At 37.7% G+C, this 22,653-nt stretch overlaps 1 protein-coding gene across 1 annotated transcript in view; it reads left to right on the forward strand.

The window, feature by feature from the left end:
- LOC127447643 (growth factor receptor-bound protein 14-like) overlaps window positions 1–22,653 on the forward strand; it is a 105,781-nt gene that overhangs the window by 15,795 nt on the left and 67,333 nt on the right. The window contains exons 2-3 of the mRNA XM_051709600.1: window positions 6,721–6,944; window positions 10,759–10,885. Coding sequence (XP_051565560.1) covers window positions 6,748–6,944; window positions 10,759–10,885 — 324 coding nt within the window. The 5' untranslated portion in view covers window positions 6,721–6,747. The remainder of the gene's footprint in view (window positions 1–6,720; window positions 6,945–10,758; window positions 10,886–22,653) is intronic.

A 22,653-nucleotide genomic window follows, 5' to 3' on the forward strand; every position in this document is an offset into this window, starting at 1 on the left:
ATCGTGATACATTTTATTAAGGGTGATAATGTATCCTTTATTTTGCCGCATGGCAGTGCTGGAGCTGTTTTCCTAGTCAGTGTTGTTTAGAATGTCAGGGTTGTCTAGCCGTTTGATCTGTTTGACTTCCTCTGTAGGTCTTTAAAGTAATAAACCTCTCAGCAGAATTCAAATGGGACGCATAAGTTTTGTGGTCTGCACCGCGATATCGAGGGAAGCCTGGTTGACGCACGTGCACCTGTGTGATCTAGAGATAACGGCAGGCAGATCATTGCCGTGAGTGATTCTGCGATGGCTTCAATAGTGCTGCAAAAGCATATTTAGAACTTATGAAGCACAGGATGTGAGATGAATATCATCAAATTTTCAATGCAGGAGGAACCCTGGACACATGTAAGATAACTGAGGTATTTTTCTCAGGGGAAATGGCAACTGCCATTTAATTGAAAGGAAATACTAATGGATGGCTCTCTTCAGCAGTTATAGACCTCCTTAGTATTATCTCATTGCTTTCCATTGATGTCTTTTAGAGATCTCTTTAGTGAATTTTCTTTTCTATGGATTTGGAATCTGTATAACTGGCTGACCGCTAACGCTCCCTTTTAGGAAATCAAGGTTGAGTCTAAAGTAAAATTTCAATAGTAAACTCTCTTAAATGTGCATGTTAAAATGTTAATATATAACCTGACATATAGAAAGGTTTATGTGAAGACAGATGGTTTGATTTAGCAATGACTTTATATACCATACCCACAGTAAATGCAAAACCGGGAAACGACAGCAAATATCCTGCTTAATTTACTATAGCCATGCTCAAGTTCAGACTGAGGTGGATGTCTGTATCGTTACCATGCACTTTGTCATTTGTCTTTACAAGTGACTAAATAAGACATGTGTGCAGAAAAAATATGACTGCACAACTCTCAAAATACAAGCTTATTTATTAACCGAAGTTTTGGCTTACCAGCCTTTTTCAAGGCAATGTCGGTTAATAAATAAGCTTGCATTTTGAGTTGTGCAGTTACAGTATTTTTATTTCTGTATATATTAATGCCATAACTTGCACCTCGAAATTAAAGGTGTGTGGTTTACTTTGGTGTCCTTTTGAAGGAATTTAATAAGACATGTCACCATCAATCAAAACCAGCAGCAGAAGATTGGACATGGTGCTGATTTAGGGATGGGTGGATCGATGCCTAAACTTTCAATACTTTTGATTTTGCTGAGAAAGACTTGACACATTTCAGCAGTACTTGGCTGAGGTAATGACAGAAAAAAACATACAAATGTCTGGAATTAATTCACAATAAATAACGACAAATCTAAATGTGACATCCCCCATTTTATCCTCAGAATTTGCAAAAACATTATGGGTATTGGTGTTGGAATTAGTATCAATATATGTGATATTGGCCTTGATAGTACATGGTATCAAAAAAAAAAAAAGTGTGGTATGCCCATCCCTACACCCAATATCTCATCTCTATCTCTTTAAAGGTGCTGTAAGCAATTTGTTTTTAAAAAATGACACAGAAAACATCCCCATTACCTGACACTATAATAGGTGCCATGACATTTCAAACCTGTCTTTGTGACAGCCTCTGTAAACTCCCAAAAAATTGGAGGTGGACCACGACCAGATTGGTTTTTAGCCAATCAGAAGAATTTGAGGTGCTTTCTGCCTGTCAGTCATTCTGCACGCTCACAGGACAGTCCATATATGGGCAGCAGTATAGCTGGAGGCAGGAGACTTCCAAATGGGGGCTTAATGTCCAAAAGATGGGGCTTGTGCCAACTCCATAAGGGGGCGTCACTTCTACTCACAGTTAAAGTTAGGGAAAGTTAGGTAAGGGGCTCCCTATATCTTTAATGGAGGTTTGGAGCTCCTGCCCCTTTTTGGAGCAATGCTTGCAGCCAGAGTTGTTGCATGACTTGAACTTGACTTGGACTCGAGTCACAAATTTGATGGCCTGCGACTCGACTCGACATAATCAAAGAAGACTTGTGACTTGACTTAAACTTTGACAACAATGACTTGCGACTTGACTTGGACTCATGCCCTCTGACTTGGAAAGACTTAATATGTTCTAAAACCAAATATCAGAGTTGTACATTTAAAAATGTGCAGCAAATCAACGATTCATTTTACCCAATAAACAATTCATTTGACGTTCAAATCTGCATTTCCACACTCCACATTCAACCAATCAGACAACCAACCAATCAGCTTCCACGAGAGTAAGACCAAGTTTGAAGATCGCACATTCAAGGACTACACAACCAAAATGATACCAATACCATTTGGATATAAAGAATGCACTAATGAAGGCAACAAAAGGATTGCAATATGTAGAACCTGAGGTTCAAAATTTACAGATGCTTTATCAACAATGTCCAATTTTGTGAGGCATCTGAAAACCCACAGACAGAGGTTGGGATTGTTAACTTTTACATATCAGCTATGGCTCCGTAGCATTTAACTTACCGTGTTAGCTAGCTAGCTACTAGGGATGCAACAATATATAGAATTTTGATATATCACACCAAACCAAAAAACCAAAAAAATGACAAACCATATTGAGGCAAAACTCACATTACGAAATTTACAACAAATATCAAACATCATAATTTTTCTATTGCTTGATTTGACCCCTACTGTGCTTTTTTCTACACTGTTTACAGGGTTCACACAAGGTTCTTAAAGCACTTACATTTTAAAAATGTAAGTACTTGAATACCTGGAAAATCGCCTTTTTGTTGAAAAGTGCTTGAGATTAAAACAGAATATTTCTTCTGTGTAATGTATCCATCAGTGATGACATCCCACACTCCAATTTCATTACATAATGTCTCTTTTAATATCCTTCCTGTTCTTTAGAGTCAAATAAATATAAATTTTAATCACAAATTGCATGGATGCACTAAAAATAAGAGAGATGATACTGGGGCACCTGCGCGAGTCTATGAGATGCTCGTTGCTTGTTAAAGTGACAGTGCCATTTTTGCGCTTGTTAATGGAATATTCCAGGTCCAATACAAGTTAAACACAATCGACAGCATTTTGTGGCATAATCTTGATTACCACCAAAATTCATTTAGACTCGTTCCTCCTTTTCTTTTAAAAAAGCAAAAATCTGGGTTACAGTGAGGCATTTACAATGGAAGTGAATGGAGGCAAATTTTTGAACATTACAATACTAACTTTTTCAAAAGTACAGCCACAATACATAAACAATATTCTTGTAAACATGATTTTAGTGTGATAAAATCACTTACTAACCTTTTACAACATTATGCCACAAATGCTGTCGATTGAGCTTAACTTGTATTGAACCCGGAATATTCCTTTAAGACACACTGGTTACTTTCAAGCACATCGCTTGGCAGACAAATTGAACTGAGATATATCGGTGCCCTTAGTGAAAATATACAGTATATTTCACATAAAATTGAACTGGGAAGTGATGAACATACTTTAAAAGCCTTCCTGATATAAATGAATATATATTTAATATAGTAATTAATACTCGGACACTAATTACTAATACTTGTTTAAGACATGAAGCTTAAAGTTGAGGACTTGTGACTTGACTTGGACTTACCTGTCTCAACTTGGGACTTGACTTGTGACTTGTAAAACAATGACTTGGTCCCACCTCTGCTTGCAGCTATATCCTTCTGGTGTGAGCGAGAATGCTATTTTTCTACTGCTGCTTTTGACTAATGATACTGACTTCATAGTACCTGTACAAGGTCAGTGTAACTGTTCGGGTTTGCTTACAAGACATTGACATTTACTTTATTTTTCTTCTGACATTCTGAGATGCTTTCCTGCTCCATCTCTGATTACAGTAGTCTCCAAGCATCCCTGTGTGCGTGCGCGTGTCTTTGGAGGGTGGGGTTTTGGAGAGGAAAGGCATGTCTAATTTAACTGCTAACATGGCTTATAGCACCTTTAATCATTAGAAGAAAGCCTGCCAAGGAACACTGAATTATATACCCCCCAGGATGTGGGTCTCCTTCCATTCTCCTTCAGTGAACTTTATGACCATATACCCTCAGATGAGGAGAAATTCAGGAGAGTTTGTTAAGACCAGAAACCAAGCAGCTGATTTCAAACCTTTATGCCAAATGCTTTAGTTACAGAACCCCCTTATTAAAGGAATTGTTAACCCAGAAATGATGATTCTGTCACTATTTGTTCATCCTTGTGTCTTATACCACATTATCCTTTTTTTTATTTATTTTTTATTTATTGCAGTTTTTTGCACTTATTTGGTTACCTGTTAGCACATGCTTCACTGAACATGTTGCTGTCACTTTCACTTATTTACACTCAATGTTTCCATCCTCTTCTTAAATTGTTGTAGTCCACTTCGCTGACACCCTTGAGTGAGTTTGTATTGTCCTGTGGCTCTTGTTTTCATGTGGGTCCACACGCAAGAGTGACAGTGCTGAACTGAAATAGCTCAGGCGCTCATGTCACGCTAATGTAATTAGAAAGCATTTGCATTGACTGATAACACAAGAATGTGTTGTAGGCCGGAGACTATTTTTGGACCGCCATGCTATCCGGCCTCTGATGTCCTTGTCTTAGGCCAAGTAGAACTTTTGGTGATCAGACTCTTTCATGGGCTGCACGTTTTTTCGTTTGCGTACAGGACGTGTGTGTGAAGATGAAACACAATTGAATCACAGATCACTAGGTATGGGGATTTAGGTCATTTTGATTGGTTGAGTACTCGACAGACAAAATCATAAATCAGCTGAATATTTGGCGTGGGTCTGCACTATATTTTAATTGTTGGTTTACATATTAAAATGATTTCTTTGACCATTGCAACTTATTTGCAGCAACGTTTAAAAACACTCCTCAAAACCCTTGCATTCTGTTCTATTACCTGCACTGGCAATAGTGCAGATTCCACAGTGGATGACTACTTGACAATCTACATTCACTGAACACTTATTAGGAACACCTGTACACCTACTTATCCATGTGATTATCTAATAAGCCAATCATGTGGCAGCAGTACAATGCATAAAATCATGCACATACGGGTCAGGAGCTTCAGTTAATGTTCACATCAACCATCAGAATGGGGAAAAAATGTTTTCTGTGATTTCGACTGTGGTTCTTGATGCATTGGTAACAGACGGGCTGGTTTGAGTAATTTTGTAACTGCTGATCTCCTGGAATTTTCACACACAACATTCTCTAGAGTTTACTCAGAATGGTGCCAAAAACAAAACACATCCAGTATGCGGAAGTTCTGCAGACGGAAAAGACTGGTTCGAGCTGACAGAAAGGCTATGGTAACTCAGGGAACCACTCTGTACAATTGTAGTGAGCAGAATAGCATCTCAGAATGCACAACATGTTGAACCTTGAGTCAGATGGGCTACAACAGCAGAAGACCACGGCGGGCACTTTATTAGGACCATAATGTTCCTAATAAGTGCTCAGTGAGTGTATGTGGCATTACACCACCAAAGCATGGACTTGAAAGTTAGGACCACAATGGATGAGGGCCAAAGTACGTGCCAGTATGTCTTGCGCACAATGTGTGTGGTGCAGTTTTCATCATTCAGTACAATACGTGTAGACTTTTATGCCTTTTCGTCTTTTCCACGTCTTTGCGTGTCGGATGTGCTAAAAGAGTATTGCAGAGCAGTCGTAGTGCACAAGCGTCGAATGCATCCGTATGGGCTTGTGGTCAAAACAGTATACTTTGAAAGGCTGAGCGCTTGACCGTGCTGTCAATGGTCGCTGGTACTCATGTCCCTGGAAGCTGCTAACTCACGCCACCTGGTCGCTTTTTTCTTGCAAGACACACAAGAACACCCCTTTAGATTATTAAAAAATGAAGTATTGCCAAAGTCCCAGACAAAACTCACAAGCGATATCTCTATCAAAAAGGTGATTGGCTCTTCCATTCCATTCCATTTTCCAAGACAGGACAAGACATTCCTAGAGTCTTGTTACCAGTCCAAAGGTTTTTATAAGTTATGGGCTTTCTTAAGTCCCAGTCCATCCTTGTCTGTCTGTGAGTGATACATACACAAACACACACACTGCATCTTATCTGTGGACATCAATGTCCGTGCATGGCTTCAGATCAACTGTGGGTGCAGGGCAGGGCAGAGGAGGAGAGGTGAGGAAAAGGGAGGGTGCAGCAAGGAGCGAAGTCCATGACAAAGGAACAGTAGGTTTTACTGTCTGGCCGACCTCCAGGTCTCATTACTGAACTAAGTTGCATACCAATAATGAAGAAACATTTTGTCTGTCTGAGCAGGTCTGCTTTGCAAGCAAAAGAACAAAATAGAAAGTCCTGGATTTCTGGGCTGAAATGAAAAAGAGAATAAAGAGTTTTCAAGACAGGATTAAGAGTGAGTGGACAGGAGTGCAGTGGGTTTTGATTCCCGCAGCGAGTGTGTGCATGAGCGCATAAAAATGAGCTGCACGTTCAAGAGTCATAGAGTTAAAAATAACTTTATTGCGGATCATGTTTTGGAAGGAGGGATCTACTTCCCAAGCTAGGACAGCCTGCCATGCAGGGGCAGCACAGCCTGAGTGTGTGTGTGCATGCGTTGCTGCATGTGCGTGTGTGTTTTTGTGGCAGCAGGAGAACGCTGAGAGAAGAGGACTGCGTTCACTACACACATACGAGCACTCTTTCGGCCCTGTCCTGATGGTTTCTGTCCTATCCTGTGCCCCAGATGAGCTGGTGGATGTAACCTTGCTCCATGAGTGCTATGAATGATTCCCTGGACAAGTCACACACCTCTGGCAGCCTCGGGGAGAATGCGGCCGTATTTCGGGGAGTGAGAGACAGCGGGAACCTCGAGTCGGCCTTCATCCCACTACGCACCCCCTTGCAGCCACCTAATGCTCCATACAGTCAGACAACTCCTGCTGTCTCTACGCTTTTCAAGGGGAATAGGTAAGACACTTTTATTGCGCCCCATCACGACTTGTTCCACCAGTTGTATTTTCTTGATTGCAACTTTTGTTTACAAAAACGTCACACATGAAAATATTTGTCGGAATGCAAGAAAACTAAACTGTGTGCATGTGAACACTCTGTATAATAAGCAACCCAGGCTATCCAGGACACTAGGTTCTCCCCAGCATATCTATCTATGTTGATACCGTACCTCCTTTCTCACCGGTTAATCATTAACGCATCCAATCGCGCACACATGCAGTGTGTTGTCTCTACCTTCTGAGGAATAAAGCTGCCCTTGTGCTCCCTAAACCGTCTGCCTGAAAAATGTCTGTAGACTTTGTACCTGTATACAGAGGAGGGCAGAATGCACCGTTGTCCTTGGAGACTTCGAAACTGGAATAGAATCAAGCACCTGTTACTTTCCAGCTTTCAATGAGTGGGTCCATCAGCGATGCTAGAGCCGAGCGGGATAAAATGACACAGCTTGAGGGAGTAATTTCGAGTCAGTGTCCTCTTTGCTAGCACTTTATATCTCGTCTGCTAACTTGGGGGGTCATTTAAGTTTAGCTTGAATATGTCCTACAAACAGGACTTGGTCTAAAAGGAATAAGCTGTTTGTTTGTGCTGTAACCAACGAACAACTGTCATGGCTGCTGAGCCCTCTCATATCCAAACACACAAACAACAAAATTAAACACACCACGCTGCGTTCGCGGGTCTACATATGCAATCACCTCTCACACTGCTTAAAGTTAAGTACTTAAACTTTAAATACTCGAACATGCTAACACATTACAAACGTTTTCACAGTATGGCTGCTGAAGTAGCATCCTGGACAAGCAATTTAGATGCGGGAGATGCTAGCACTTTTGCCATTCATCTTTCTCTTTTTGTGCATCTTGGGTTTTATAAAGCAATAATGTTCTGCTAATGCCACACACTAGTATAAAGCATTAGTTCTCTTGCATTGGACATCAAATGGTGACCCAACACTACCAAAATTGTCTACAAAACTGTTAGTGCAGTCTGTCACATCTCATTTTTTGTTGTTCAGAATGATGGTAGTTGGCTGACTCTCGCTGTGGCTTATGCATATTATCAGCGCGCATGCTCTCTCTCTCTCTCTCTCTCTCTCTCTCTCTCTCTCTCTCTTCTCTGTCTCTCTCTCTCTCTCTCTCCTATTTTTTTTTTCACTTTTCTCAAGTATCTATTCCGTCTCTAAGCTGAGCATGCCAGCTGAGATGGAGCCACACACAAATACTGTACACACAGTAAAATGTGCATGCAGGCACTGAAGTTGCTGTTTACACATGTACTGTTATATTTATTAACACTATTTTAACTGGACTGAAGGAATATCAGGATGAATCTCACAAAAACATGTCCAGGTTGTAATTCACCTCAAAATTTAATTAATATGGTATCACTTTACAACAAGGTTCCATTTGTTAACATTAATTAATGCTTTAGGTATCATGAATGAACAATTAACAATATATATTTTACAGCATTAATTATACTTATTTAATGTTAATTTATAAAAATGTAATTCTTCATTGTCAGTTCATGCTAGTTCATAATGCATTAACTAATGTTAACCTATACAAATTTTAATAATAAAAAAATAATAATAATTATTAGTATATGTTGAAGTTAACATTAACCAAAATTAATAAGTGCTGTCAAAGTATTGTTCATTGTTAGTTCATGTTAAATAATGTAGTTAACTAATGTTAACAAATGGAACCTTATTGTAAAGTGTTACCTATAATATATTATAATATAATATAATATAATACTATAGCCCATATTCAGCTCTGGAAAAATTTAAGAGATCACTGCAATATTATCAGTTTCTCTGGATTTACTATTTTATAGGTGTGTGTTTGAGTAAAATGAACTTGTTTGTTTAAAAATTAATATGAACTTGTTTTCTTTGCATTATTCGAAGTCTGACATCTTTTTTGTTGTTTTCTGCAAATAAAATGCTCTAAATAACAATATTTTTATTTGGAATTTGGGAGAAATGTTGTCAGTACTTAATAATAAACAAAAATGTTAATTTTACTCAAACACATACCTATAAATAGTAAATCCAGAGAAACTGATAATGTGCAGTTGTCTCTTATTTTTTTCGAGAGCTGTATATTATATTATATTTTAATATTATATTATATTACATTATATACAGTATATCGTTCATGAATATATATATATATATATATATATATATATATATATATATATATATATATATATATATATATATAATTGTGAAAAAATAGAAACAATATATTATATTATGCATAAAGAAGCTGAGGCTGATTTTTAGGAGTGTACATTTTTTTTGTGACATTATTTTCATGGCAATCAAACACTTTTTTCCAAAATTCTCTCTACCTGAATTTCACAAAAACATGTCCATGTCAGATTTCAGCCTAAAATCAAAGGAAAAGATTTGAAATTATATTATTTTTTACATTATATAATAAATTATATAATTTGTACATTCTTTTCATGACAATTTACCCACCAAATTTTCCTTCATGGACATTTTACCTTTAGATTTTTCTTTGTAAAAATGTCATTCCCATTATTCTCAATTTTGAAGTTCATTACATTTTTGAAGGGCACACAAGAAACCTAGCGCCCTCTACTTGAAGCTAGTGAATGTCCAATATATGACAACTACAGTGATGTACTTTACTATTTTTTGCATTACGGTAATGAGAATTTAGGTGATGAAAATGTGCTTTATTATCATTAAAATAATGTCATGATGCAAACATTTGAATGGTCTTTAAAATAAGGTTCCTTTCTTTTTAATAAAAATTATTATTGATTTTATTTATTTATTTGGATTTTTGAGGTGAAATATGACCAGGACATGTTATTGATTGTTTTGTGAGCTATACCCATCAACAGAAGTCTCTAAACAGATTATAAATAGTTGCATGATCACAGCATCAGACTGCAGCTCATCACTTTACATCGGCCCTCCAGGGATCTTTCAGGTACGGCCGATGAAGTCATCTCTGGCTGAAGACAGCGTGTTGCCTGGGAGACAGACCTTCAGTCATCAGTATGACATCAACCTCTGCCTCTCTCCAGCCAGCTGTCTTGCTCATCAGATTTTAGTTTCAGTGCTGTCTGCTGCTTTTAGCTGCCTACTGAACCTTAAGCATGGATTTGGACTTTTTTTTGCCAACTTTTTTAAAAACAGTTGGTTCAAGTACTGTCTGCTGGCATCACGTCAAACGTAAAAAGAAAATTATTTTTTTTTAAATAAAATAAAATGCATGCATTCAGAATCAGAGCACATAACCTTCCGTAACAGCCACATTCAGATGATGGAGCACAATAGAGCGCAACAAGGCCCGGCAACTTTTTCAGCAATCTTGGTTTCCTAAAGTACTTTTCTAATTAATTTTTTTCCATAGGCATTTATAAAATCTTTTATAAAAGAGTTCTTAGACATGAACCAAACCAACCAGCTCCGAGGTCAATCACAACATTGCCAACTTGTCACATCACAAGCAAAAACATATTTTGCACAGGGAACATCCCATGAGGCATTGCAAATTATGCAATTGAATAAAAAATGATGGTACAATATACAACAACTGTCTATAAGTCATTAATTATTGAAGTACAAAATAAGTCAAAATTCAAATATTTACAAATATGTGAGTTGTTTGAGAGTGTAGGAAGAATAACTTGATGACGTCATTTGCAATGCTAGTTGTGCAACAGTCTTCCATGGTTCCTATTTACCTCTCTTTTCACCTGTTTTTCTTTCTCTCTTCAGGCAAATTAGAGAGGAGAAGGAAACCCAAGTGGGACCTGCCCCAAACCCCTTCTCAGAGCTGCTGCCATCCCCTTTCTCTTTAGTGTCTGAGTGTCTGTTACCCTGGACCAAAAACATCACAACTCAGGTGAGACACTTCTCCATGATTTACTGTTCAGATTTACTGTCTACTTAGGGAGCTAAGATATGATACCTCATAAGTGAGTAATTTGAAACATTCTTTATAGGCAGCAACTCACATGAAGTGCACAGGAGACTTATTTCACAATTGATTTCAATAGAGTTTTGTGTTAGCATGTTGCTAAGCTAATGCTGCAACGCTCTAATAAGCATAAGAATACACAGCGAATGCTGGGTGAAACCGTACATTTTTTATTATTTATATAAACACTTTCTTAAAGTATACTTATAAGCAGTATGTCAGGAAAACTTTCTGAATGTTTGTATTTTATTGGTTTATGTTTTTAATGGTAGTAATTAAATGGATAGGTGTACGATTACAAAAATCGAGAGTTTATGGCAAACTTGCGTCCATTTCACAAAATTGTCCATTTTGTGCAAACTTCTGGCAAACATTTGCAGCAAATCACAAGCTCATTTGCATGTAAAAATAATGTGTGGCAAGTTTCCCAGAATTCTAGATTTTTGTAAGGGTAGAACTGGATAACAATATCAATTTTCCGATGCATAGCGATCTTCGTTTGAATGATCTCGATATTGATTCTTAAATCCCAAGATCGAACTTTCTCTTTTATGGGGCAACCCTCTGTAATGCAAGTAAATCTCTCACATTTGCGACCAAATCTCGGTGTATACAACTAAAAATGTCTATGATTAGCCACTGGCTTGTAAATGTTCAGATTTCACTCACCAGTGAGGTCATTTCACTGCATGTTGTGAGTAAAAGTTTGGTTTAACTCGTTCTGTGTCCAAAGACGAGATCCACGGATCCATATGTCATTGAATAATGTCTCTTTTACATTTTCCGTTTTTTTACAGTCAGTTGTTGATTAAAAACAACAACAATAACAGCAAAAAATAAACATTCCATTCTAATCACACATGAAAGTGCTACAGAAACCATGCACGTCCTCTTATTATTATATTCACTCACTGGCTGATGCTGGTAGTCTTAAAGAGACGGAACCGATTTAGCACGTGTTCTACATATCAGTGTAAATACTTGTAAATAGTACAAATTATGCAAGTAAATAATACAAATTTAACAAAAATATTTATGCAACATAATATATGCAATTTCAAGACATTAATTAATGGAATAGACTGAATTTGAAAAATTTCAAAAGCTAAAATGTGACCTATTTGATCAAAAACTAATGATAAAATATAATTAGTCATATTCATATTTTCAAATTGTGCCTAGAAGATTTCTTTATAATTAAGAGCATTAGCTGAGAGATAATTTCTTTAATTAACATTGTAACAGAAATGTACCCATATGAATCGATATTGAATCGAATTGAATCGAAATTGGAATCAAATTGAGAGCTTGTGAATCTGAATTGAATCAGGAAATCTGTATCAATACCCAGCCCTAGTTAGGTGATTGATCGGTTGACTGATTGATTGTATCATTTGTTTGAAACTGTACTCAAATAAAAAAGTTAAAATATTTTACTCATATTTCAATGTAAATTCATACAGTATCTAGGCAGAAACTTTGTAGACAAAAACTGTGGTATTATTTTATTTATGAAAGACTGGTGGTGAAACTGTGGTGAAAACATTGATATGAAATATAAAAACAATTATAGCAGAATACAAAGTATGAATGAAAAGACCGTAAAAACTGTAGATAAAAAAAAAAAAAAAATGGTAACAATCTCCCCTGAGCTCTAATGACATACAGGAGATGTTGAACCAGTTTTGCAAGAATGGAAATGAACAGGGAAATTAATGAAACTGCTGCTTCAGCATTTTGAATCCAGGGGCCGGATTCATGAAAATCTTCTTAAGGAAAAAATGTATACAATTTTAGGATGGAAGTAAGAAATATTTATTATATAAGTAGTAAAATATTTTAACTTTTTTATTAAGTAAGAAAATAAAAAGAAATAGTAGTTGAAAATATTTGTATTCATAAGAATGTTCCGTGAATCCAACCAGGCTATAAACACCATAGATGTTAAAGTGGACTGGTTGCCTTAAAATATTAGATTAATGGTCAACCAATATGGGTTTTTCGATGAAAGATTCTTCAATTATTTACATTTGCAAACACCCTCCAGGCCCCCACCCCAAATCCTGAATATGTGTTTCATCATTGTCTAAATCTATGGAGAATTTCTGAATTTATCTCCCAATCCAGTGCTACAAAAACATATATATTTGCTAAATAAAAAGTGATTACCTGGATTTTTACATATTCTAAAGGAAATGTAAGTGGTATTTGCCCATGCAAAACTCACCACCGTGATGCTAGGGGTGTTGTAGATGGTTGCCAGGGCATTGTTATATGGTTGCTAAGGTTTTCTGAATTGTTTTAGTCCATTGCTATGTGGTTGCTAGGGTGGTCTGGGTGGCTGCTAGATAGATACTGAACATTCTGGCCCACCCCCAAGTAAAAAGAGCCCACCCTCAAGTTTCTATGAGATTTTGGTGTCTAGATATGGCAAAAATCATATGTCTGATAAAAAGAAAAATAAATAATTAAAAATTAGTGCACCTCTCCTCAACAAGCCACACGATTTGAGGTATCATTCATGTTCACAAATGGTGTGGTGCAAGAGTTTAATAATTAAGTTTAGGGGTTATATTATGTCTGCTTTTATTTTTGAGCTATAATTGCGAAGCACTATTGATGTTGGTTTTGGTTTTGATGCATTGTGCATCATTAAAGCTTAGAACCCTTGTGACCATGTAATGCTGATGTAGTCTTATGAGTTTGTTATCAGACGCATATACAGTAGATGCTTTTCTACTAGAAACAATTTTTGCTCCAGAACTTGGCCAAAGCAATCTGCTTACATTGCTGGTTTGTGAAAAGCTACAGTAGACCCCCACGTATCTTATAATATGCAAAATGTATGTTATGAATGACTATCCGGCACAGCTCTGACCTGCAGCAAAATCTGCAAATTACAGCATATTGAAATGTACCGTCATAATGTGGCTTTGCAGTTTTCCATTATGGGGGCCTTCATTTCATTTGAGGCAGGCAGTAATGAGCCCTCTCATATTATATCTGAGGCTAGCAATTATGGCCTCTACAGCCAGAGCATATGAGTGAAATGGAGATGGGGGGGAGGGGGGTGGAAGGACTTGGAAGAAAGAAGTGCCGTGGATAATTTTTTTTGCTGTGCTAGTTTTTGGAGTTTGTTGAATCCGATAGGAGAGCGGTGAGCTGACCCAGACTATGCAAAATGTTGAAGAGGTCAAGGAGCACTAAAACCTGGAGAAAGCCATCTATTAGCATTCCATTCATTCCAATGACATCTGCTCGGCTAGCACAGGTGAAAGTACACAATCTGGAGGCTGCCATCTTTGCTCATAGCCGGTCAGATCCGGGATCGGTTGTCATGTGACCGATCACTCATCATTGACAACTGATAATTCCATTTCAAGCTTTTAAAAGCCCTTAAATCACTCCTGGGGTCCTCTAACACACGATCAGATGTGTTTCTTAGGGGACGTTCACATAGGACATGTTATTATGTTTAAAAACAGCTGGGTGGGAACAGAATGCAGATTTAAAAATGTTTTAAAAACAATACTACCACACTCTTTGTATTGCCTACAGCAGGCAATTTGAAGAAGACAGAAATTGTCTTGAAATATATTGAAGGCAGCAAATTTGTTTCATAACTTCTGTTTAAATGGCTGTAGTGGCGATGCTTTAATTAATTTAGAGGTGCATCTTCTCGGAGAGAAGACAACAGCACGCAGCAAGAGCACTCTTTCCAATTCATCCCTTTTAAAGGGGTCATGAAATGGTGAATAACATTTTCCTTGATATTTAGACATATAAGAGGTAACCGAACTTGAAAAACAAACTGTAAATTTCAGAACTCAAAACTTCCTCCCCATTCTAAAAAGAGCATTTGTAGTTGCTACACTTCTGAAACATCTCGTTTTGAAATCTGTCTGTTCGTGACGTCATGACATATTGCTCAAATGTATTTACACATTCCACAACATGCGTCATTGAACTCTTGGCCCCGCCCACAGGCGCGCATTTCAAGTCAAGAGAGCAGGCCTTCTGTGGCTAACTATTCCTAACATAACACCTAAGGGGACCCATCTAGACTATTTTGTATTATTTTGTATTTGAACATGAACGGCACAGACTCTTTGACCGCTGCCATGTATCTCGCCGCTATTTAAAGATGCGGTGTCAAGTTATAACTCTGAAAGGGTGAAGCAGTTGTCTTTCATTCAGCTGCTGCAAGTGTTTCTTTAAGCACAAACCCATTCTGCGCTATTTTTAATTGTTGGTGTATGTAAACATAGGACGTCTTTGATAATGGACGTCTTTGAACGTTTCTGTGTTTTTCCACTGATGTGTGCATAATTTCACTGTTCTTTGGACTATGATGTGTTCGTCTTTTTTGGCTCATGTCAGTCTCGATTGTTTGTGAACCATCATAATACGATTCAAGCTTTGCAAAGGAACTGTTATTGAAGGAGGGGGCAGTTAAAAACACTTCAAAAACATAAGTAAACCATTTAATTCATGAATATTTCAAATGTCATGTCTGTTTGATAGTTTATGGTGCTGAGAGTTAACAGTTGTGCTTGAGATGAACAGTTTAATATATCCAGATGCAATGTGTTGGATGTGCGTTATGTGTAAACCCTGCAATTTTGTTTTATAATGTGAGGTTGCTCTTCCAATTGAGTTTGCTGAATTTGAGGGGCTGGATGATGTAAGCCAGTCATAACAGTGGGCGTTTACATTGCAGTTTTAAGGAGGTGCTTAGGCCAAAACCAAGTGTTTCAGACAGAGGGCCAAAAACAGGGTGGAAAATGATCATACAGTGGGTATCCATTCAGAATAGGCTTTCTACCACCGCGATCACCACGTGAATGAGTCATTAGCAGCTCATTAGCAGCCCCAAACCTCCAAAGGGTGCTATAGAATCATAGAACCATAGAATTTCAACAGGCCTGAGATGAATAAGGGCAAGTTAAGCTTGTTTTGCCAACCACCATAAAAAAAAAAAAAAGAAATAAAAAAAAAAGAGAAAGAACAACAACAAATACCACAACATTTATTTTCTGGGTAAACGTTACAATGGAGACACATGATAAAGACTTTACTGCAGCATTCACGAGGACATCCGCGCATTGGAGAGTTATTTGTTTGCATTTATTCACTCACATTTCATTAGAAAGAATTAACATTTGTGAGTATTTTTATACATATGCACAGACGTTGAGCGAGCATCATTAGACCGCATATTCAAACAATTGTTACTTCCAAAAACTGTTAAGACTCTAAACCTGTGCTTTCTTTTAATGAGCCGATAGGCTAGCCCATATTTTCTATTTTTAACAAGGATTATCAAATATGAATTAATTAATTTAGACGTATACCATTGTGCCATTTTATTTTATATTCTCCTGGCAATAAAAATTAAAGAAAAGTTGAACAGAATCATTATGGGAGCAATATGCAGTGCATCCGGAAAGTATTCACAGCGCTTCACTTTTTCCACATTTTGTGATGTTACAGCCTTATTCCAAAATGGATTAAATTCATTCTTTTTCTCATAATTCTACAAACAATACCCCATAATGACAATGTGAAAGAAGTTTGTTTGAAATCTTTGCAAATTTATAAAAATTAAAAAAAAAATTAAAAAATTAAAAAAAATCACATGTACATAAGTATTCACAGCCTTTGCTCAATACTTTGTTGAAGCACCTTTGGCACCAATTACAGCCTCAAGTCTTTTTGAGTATGATGCTACAAGCTTGGTACACCTATTTTTGGGCAGTTTCTCCCATTTTTCTTTGCAGGACCTCTCAAGCTCCATCAGGTTGGATGGGGAGTGTCAGTGCACAGCCATTTTCAGATCTCTCCAGAGATGTTCAATCGGGTTCAAGTCTGGGCTCTGGCTGGGCCACTCAAGGACATTCACAGAGTTGTCCCGGAGCCACTCCTTTGTTATCTTGGCTGTGTGCTTAGGGTCGTTGTCCTGTTGGAAGATGAACCTTCGCCCCAGTCTGAGGTCCAGAGCGCTCTGGAGCAGGTTTTCATCAAGGATGTCTCTGTACATTGCTGCATTCATCTTTCCTCGATCCTGATTAGTCTCCCAGTTCCTGCCGCTGAAAAACATCCCCACAGCATGATGCTGCCACCACCATGCTTCACTGTAGGGATGGTATTGGCCAGGTGATGAGCGGTGCCTGGTTTCCTCCAGTCATGATGCTTGCCATTCAGGCCAAAGAGTTCAATCTTTGTTTCTCATGGTCTGAGAGTCCTTCAGGTGCCTTTTGGCAAACTCCAGGCGGGCTGTCATGTGCCTTTTACTGAGGAGTGGCTTCCGTCTGGCTTCCGTCTGGCCATCTACCATACAGGCCTGATTGGTGGAGTGCTGCAGAGATGGTTGTTCTTCTGGAAGGTTCTCCTCTCTCCACAGAGAAATGCTGAAGCTCTGTCAGAGTGACCATCGGGTTCTTGGTCACCTCCCTGACTATGGCCCTTCTCTCCCAATCGCTCAGTTTGGCCAGGCGGCCAGCTCTAGGAAGAGTCCTGGTGGTTCCAAACTTCTTCCATTCACGGATGATGGAGGCCACTGTGCTCATTGGGACCTTCAATGCTGCAGAAATTTTTCTGTACCCTTCCCCAGATCTGTGCCTAGATACAATCCTGTCTCGGAGGTCTACAGACAATTCCTTGGACTTCATGGCTTGGTTTGTGCTCTGACATGTACTGTTAACTGTGGGACCTTATATAGACAGGTGTGTGCCTTTCCAAATCATGTCCAGTCAACTGAATTTAACACAGGTGGACTCCAATCAAGTTGTAGAAACATCTCAAGGATGATCAGTGGAAACAGGATGCACCTGAGCTCAATTTTGAGTGTCATGGCAAGGGCTGTGAATACTTATGTACATGTGATTTTTTTTCATTTTTATTTTTAATAAATTTGCAAAGATTTCAAACAAACTTCTTTCACATTGTCATTATGGAGTATTGTTTGTAGAATTTTGAGGAAAATAATGAATTTAATCCATTTTGGAATAAGGCTGTAACATAACAAAATGTGGAAAAAGTGAAGCACTGTGAATACTTTCCAGATGCACTGTACTTATCAAATGAAATATTATAAAATATTTGAAAAAGAATCGCAATTTTCCATTACATGAATTAGGGTGGAAGTTAGTACTGTGAGTCACCACATTATTTGTATAATATTTGTCTCGCGTTAAGAGTTTTATGTAATAATCAGAAATGCTATAAGGTTATGAGCTTTGTTATTCATTATCTAAGTATTTTATTAGTAGTTAATATTTGCTATTAACAGTGTTGCCCCAAAGCTTGATAACATTGATTATTTTTCAGAGTAATTATTTTTTGGAGTGACTATTTGCTTTCAGATGTAACCCCAGTAGTCTATTGGCAACATAGAAATACACAACAAACTGTGTTGTGAGTGTCGCTCCAATGGCGTGGAGTGTAACATCGGTGTACCGGTGTCTTGACGAGGGGAGGAGGTGTTTAAATCTTTTGTTTGAGCTGAAAAAGGTGCAGTGGGGACTCACATGTTGCCAGGCAAGAACATGATCGATTACAGTAGCAACATACATTGAAAATATATATTTACACTAATAAAAAGAAAAACTCAGTAGGGCTTTATTAATTCTGTCAGTTTGTTGTTCATTCAATTACTGATTGATTTTATAATGTCGCATAATATTTAGGAGCAGCGTTTAGATGAGAAAAAGATGATTCAGATTTCATACAATGTCATAATCTGACAAGACCATCATATTGTGAATGTGATGCACAAGTTAACATGGCGTTAACATTGCTTAATAATGTGCACCATTTCACACCGAATAAAGAAACCTCATTTGAACATAAAGATAATCACTACTGTTATCACTGCTTTATAGCTCAAACTGATAACACTGTGTGAAGTTATGCTGATCATATTGTTTTTGAACCAGACCGAATCTCCTGCCTTGTTATTATTATTTGTGTGTGTGTGTGTGTGTCATTCTGCCTTTCGAGCTAATTATACCACTTGACTTGACTTGACTTACTTTTTATCTGTACACGGATGCTAACATTATGTAGTACGTTTATTCAGAACTCAGCCCCAGTTAAACCGTAACACCAGAGAATGACGTAGAGGGAATGCGAGCCTGTATGGATGCATTTGATGCATGTGCTATGACTGCTTTGTGATTTTCTTTAGTACAGTCAACTCAAGGTGCTTGTGCGGACAGCGGACACATATATTGACTGTCCACGAATCTAGAAAAACTGGGCTGTACACAAACAGTCCGTGCATAATAAAGAGTGATAGATAAATGTTGCTAGGTGTTGCTAGCATGTTGCTAGGCATTGCTAGCATTTTAGGAAGTAGCTAGGTGTTGCTAGCATGTTGCTGGCTGTTGCTAGCATGTTTTAGAAAGTTGCAAAGCGTTGCTAGCATGTCACTAGGCATTGTTGTCATGTAGCTAGGCATTGCTAGCATGTTGCTAAGTGCTGCTAGCACATCATAACATATTGCTATGTGTTGCTAGCATGTTGCTAGGCATTTTAACATGTTTTAGCTCGTAGCTAGGTGTTTCTAGCAAGTTTCTAGGCATTGCTAGCATGATTTAGCATTTAGCTAAGCATTGCTTACATGTTTTAACATGTAGCTAGAAGTTGCTTGCATGTTATTATGCATTGCTAGCATGTTTTAGAATGTTGCTAGGCATTGTTAGCATGTTTTAGCATTAAAAAGTCACAGACGTTTGGAACAACAAAAGAATGAGTAAATGATAACAGAATTTCCAGAATTTTTTTTTTTTTTTTTTTACATTTGGGTTAACTATCCTTTTAAAGCTAAAAAATTAAATTAAACTGGACAACCTCACTAATCGACTTATTGGTTAGTGGTCGGCTAGTCATCCACCAACGCTAGCTAGTCCTTACCCTACTAATTACCATCAGCCTTTTTGCAAATCAGAAAGACTAGCTATCTCTGTAGGCTGAAATCACAGACTAGTGATCGCAGATGAATATGTATACATTAGGTTGCCAGTTCAGGTTTTGGTTTATGCAACTATTTTTGTGAGCTCTGCAGCAGGTAATTATGTGATTTAGAGTTATTGTGGCTAATCAGGTTGAGTTCTGTTCACTTGTTCACTGTCTAAAGAGCTTGATTGTGTTGATACCCTCTTTGCAGGTAGTGTGGTGTCCTCTCGAGATACAATTCAGGTCTTACTTGACTGTTCTTAAACATGCCTCAGGCTGCACTAACCACTGATTGCAAACTCTCCACTGCCTGGCCTACTATTGTTTGAGTTGGATGATGAGATTATGGAGGATTTGTATTGGTTTTGGATGATTTAGAGGAGGGGAACACTTAAGCTTCAGCTGTGAAAGAGAAACAACACCTCTATGACCTACTGATCTCTTCTTAGACTTCTCAAGCAATTATTTTGCAATTGACCCTTTGCTCCGCCCTCCCTTAAAGGGATAGTTCACCCAAAATTGAAAATTCTGTCATCATTTACTCACCCTCAATGATCCAAACCTTTATTACTTTATATCTTCCATGGAACACAAAGGTGCCTTAGTCACTATTTAAAATGCATCTTTTTCCTTTCTCCTTTTGTGTTTCACAGAAGAAAGAAAGAACAACATGAGGGTGAGTAAATGATAAGAGAATTTCCAGTTTTGGATGAACTATTCCATTTACATAAATGTTTACATTTATAAAGTAACTAATGCATTCAATTTATATATATATATATATATATATATATATATATATATATATATATATTTTTTTTTTTTTTTTTTTTTTTTTGTTTGTTTTTTTTTTACTTCATTTGTGTGTTTCCGGGGAATCAAAACCATAACCTTGGAGCTGCTAGCACCATGTTGAGCTACAGGAACTCTGCTTAGCGAAGGGTTAATTCCCATGCAGGTCTGTAGCCTGGGATGATTTGGTTGGCAGGTCTTTCAGCAGCCTTTTGAGACGTTCCTGCGAGCAGGACAAAAGAAGAATGTTAGTGTGCACAGCTGTTTGTCTGACAGCATGGCTGAGTCACACGGTCAGCATGCAGAAAGCGATGACATCATACCCCTGCCCTGCCTCCACCACTGCCCTGAGACTCAGCTGGTTAGCTAAAAGCATTGCATCATTGTTCTGCCTGCCCTCTTCACCCCAGAGCACTAATAATTCCTTCTTTTCTGTGTTTGAGTGTTTTTGAGTTCTAGAAACATTTAAATTAAATGAAGGCCCATCCAATATTATCTACTAGGGGAACCTAGCATTTAATATATGTTTAATTCTGGGTCACAGTATGATAATAGAGTGATTCTTTATGTTTAATTGATAGTTTTTATAAACTTTCATATATTGCAATTTGGGCTGCACAATTAATAGAGATAAAATCGAAATTGCAATATGGCCTAGTGCAATTATTATACCGCAAAAGGTTGCAATTTAATTAAATAACAAAATAGTTTGCATGCATTGTGTGCTTCAAAGTGAAGGGGTGGCACAGTTATATTCACATCTGGAACACAATATGATAATATTGTGATTCTTTATGTTTAATTGATAGTTATTCAAAACTTTGATACATTGCGATTGGGGCTGCGCAATTAATCGAGATGAAATCAAAACCGTGATATGGTGTGGTGTGATTATTAAACCGCAAAAAGCTGCAATTTAATTAAATAGCTAAATAGTTTGCATATGCTGCACGCTTCAAAGTGAAGTGGTGCCACGGTTATATTAGTTTCTGGCTCACGATATAATAATATTGTGATTCTTTATGTTTGATTGACAGTTATTTAAAACTTTGATACATTGCGATTAGGGCTGCACAGTTAATCAAGATAAAATCGAAATCGTGATATGACCTAGTGCAATTATGAAACCACAAAAGGCTGCAATTTAATTAAATGGCAAAATATTTTTCATGCATTGTGTGCTTTAAATTGAAGGAGCAACACATTTATATTCGTATCTGGGTCACAATATAATATTGTGATACTTTGTTTAATTGACAGTTCTTAAAAACTTTGATATACTGTATTGTGATTAGGGCTGCACAATTAATCGAAGTAAAATAAAATCACAAAATGCCCTAGTGTGATTATTAAACCACAAAAGGCTGTGATTTAATTGAATAATTAAATAGTTTGCATGTGCTGCATGCTTCAAAGTGAAGGGGCGACATGGTTATATTCGTATCTGGGTCACAATATGATAATATTCATAATATAATAGTCTTGCTCAATCTCTCTTGTCTCCAAATATATTATTGTAAAATATTTAAGTAATCCCAGTAATCTCACATGTGTCTATCTCACATGTACATTGGTAGAATAGTTCTCCTTTGCTTTTGACAGTAGCGGTTCTAACTTGTATGGCACCCTAGGTGAAACCCACTTCAACACGCCCCCAAATGTCTGTGTGGGTGCCTCGTGCCCCCCCTCCCCCACACACAAGATGCCGCCCTGGGCAGCTGCCCATGTCGCCCATGCCTAAATCCGCCACTGGCTTTTGATATGACCAGAGTCTTAAACGCCCAGAGGCCCTGGCTATTGGCACAACCTTTTTTTATGTGGTCTTTAAAAGCTATTTCAGTCGTGAGAAAGCACTCCTCTCAGCCCCTGCGCTTGCAGTGTCATGGTACTTTTACATGACAAAGGCCTAGAGAGCTGACAGTGCTGTCTCAGAGCCCTCTGAG

This window comes from Myxocyprinus asiaticus, chromosome 10, assembly GCF_019703515.2.
Source record: "Myxocyprinus asiaticus isolate MX2 ecotype Aquarium Trade chromosome 10, UBuf_Myxa_2, whole genome shotgun sequence".
In the NCBI taxonomy this organism is placed as follows: Eukaryota; Metazoa; Chordata; class Actinopteri; order Cypriniformes; family Catostomidae; genus Myxocyprinus; species Myxocyprinus asiaticus.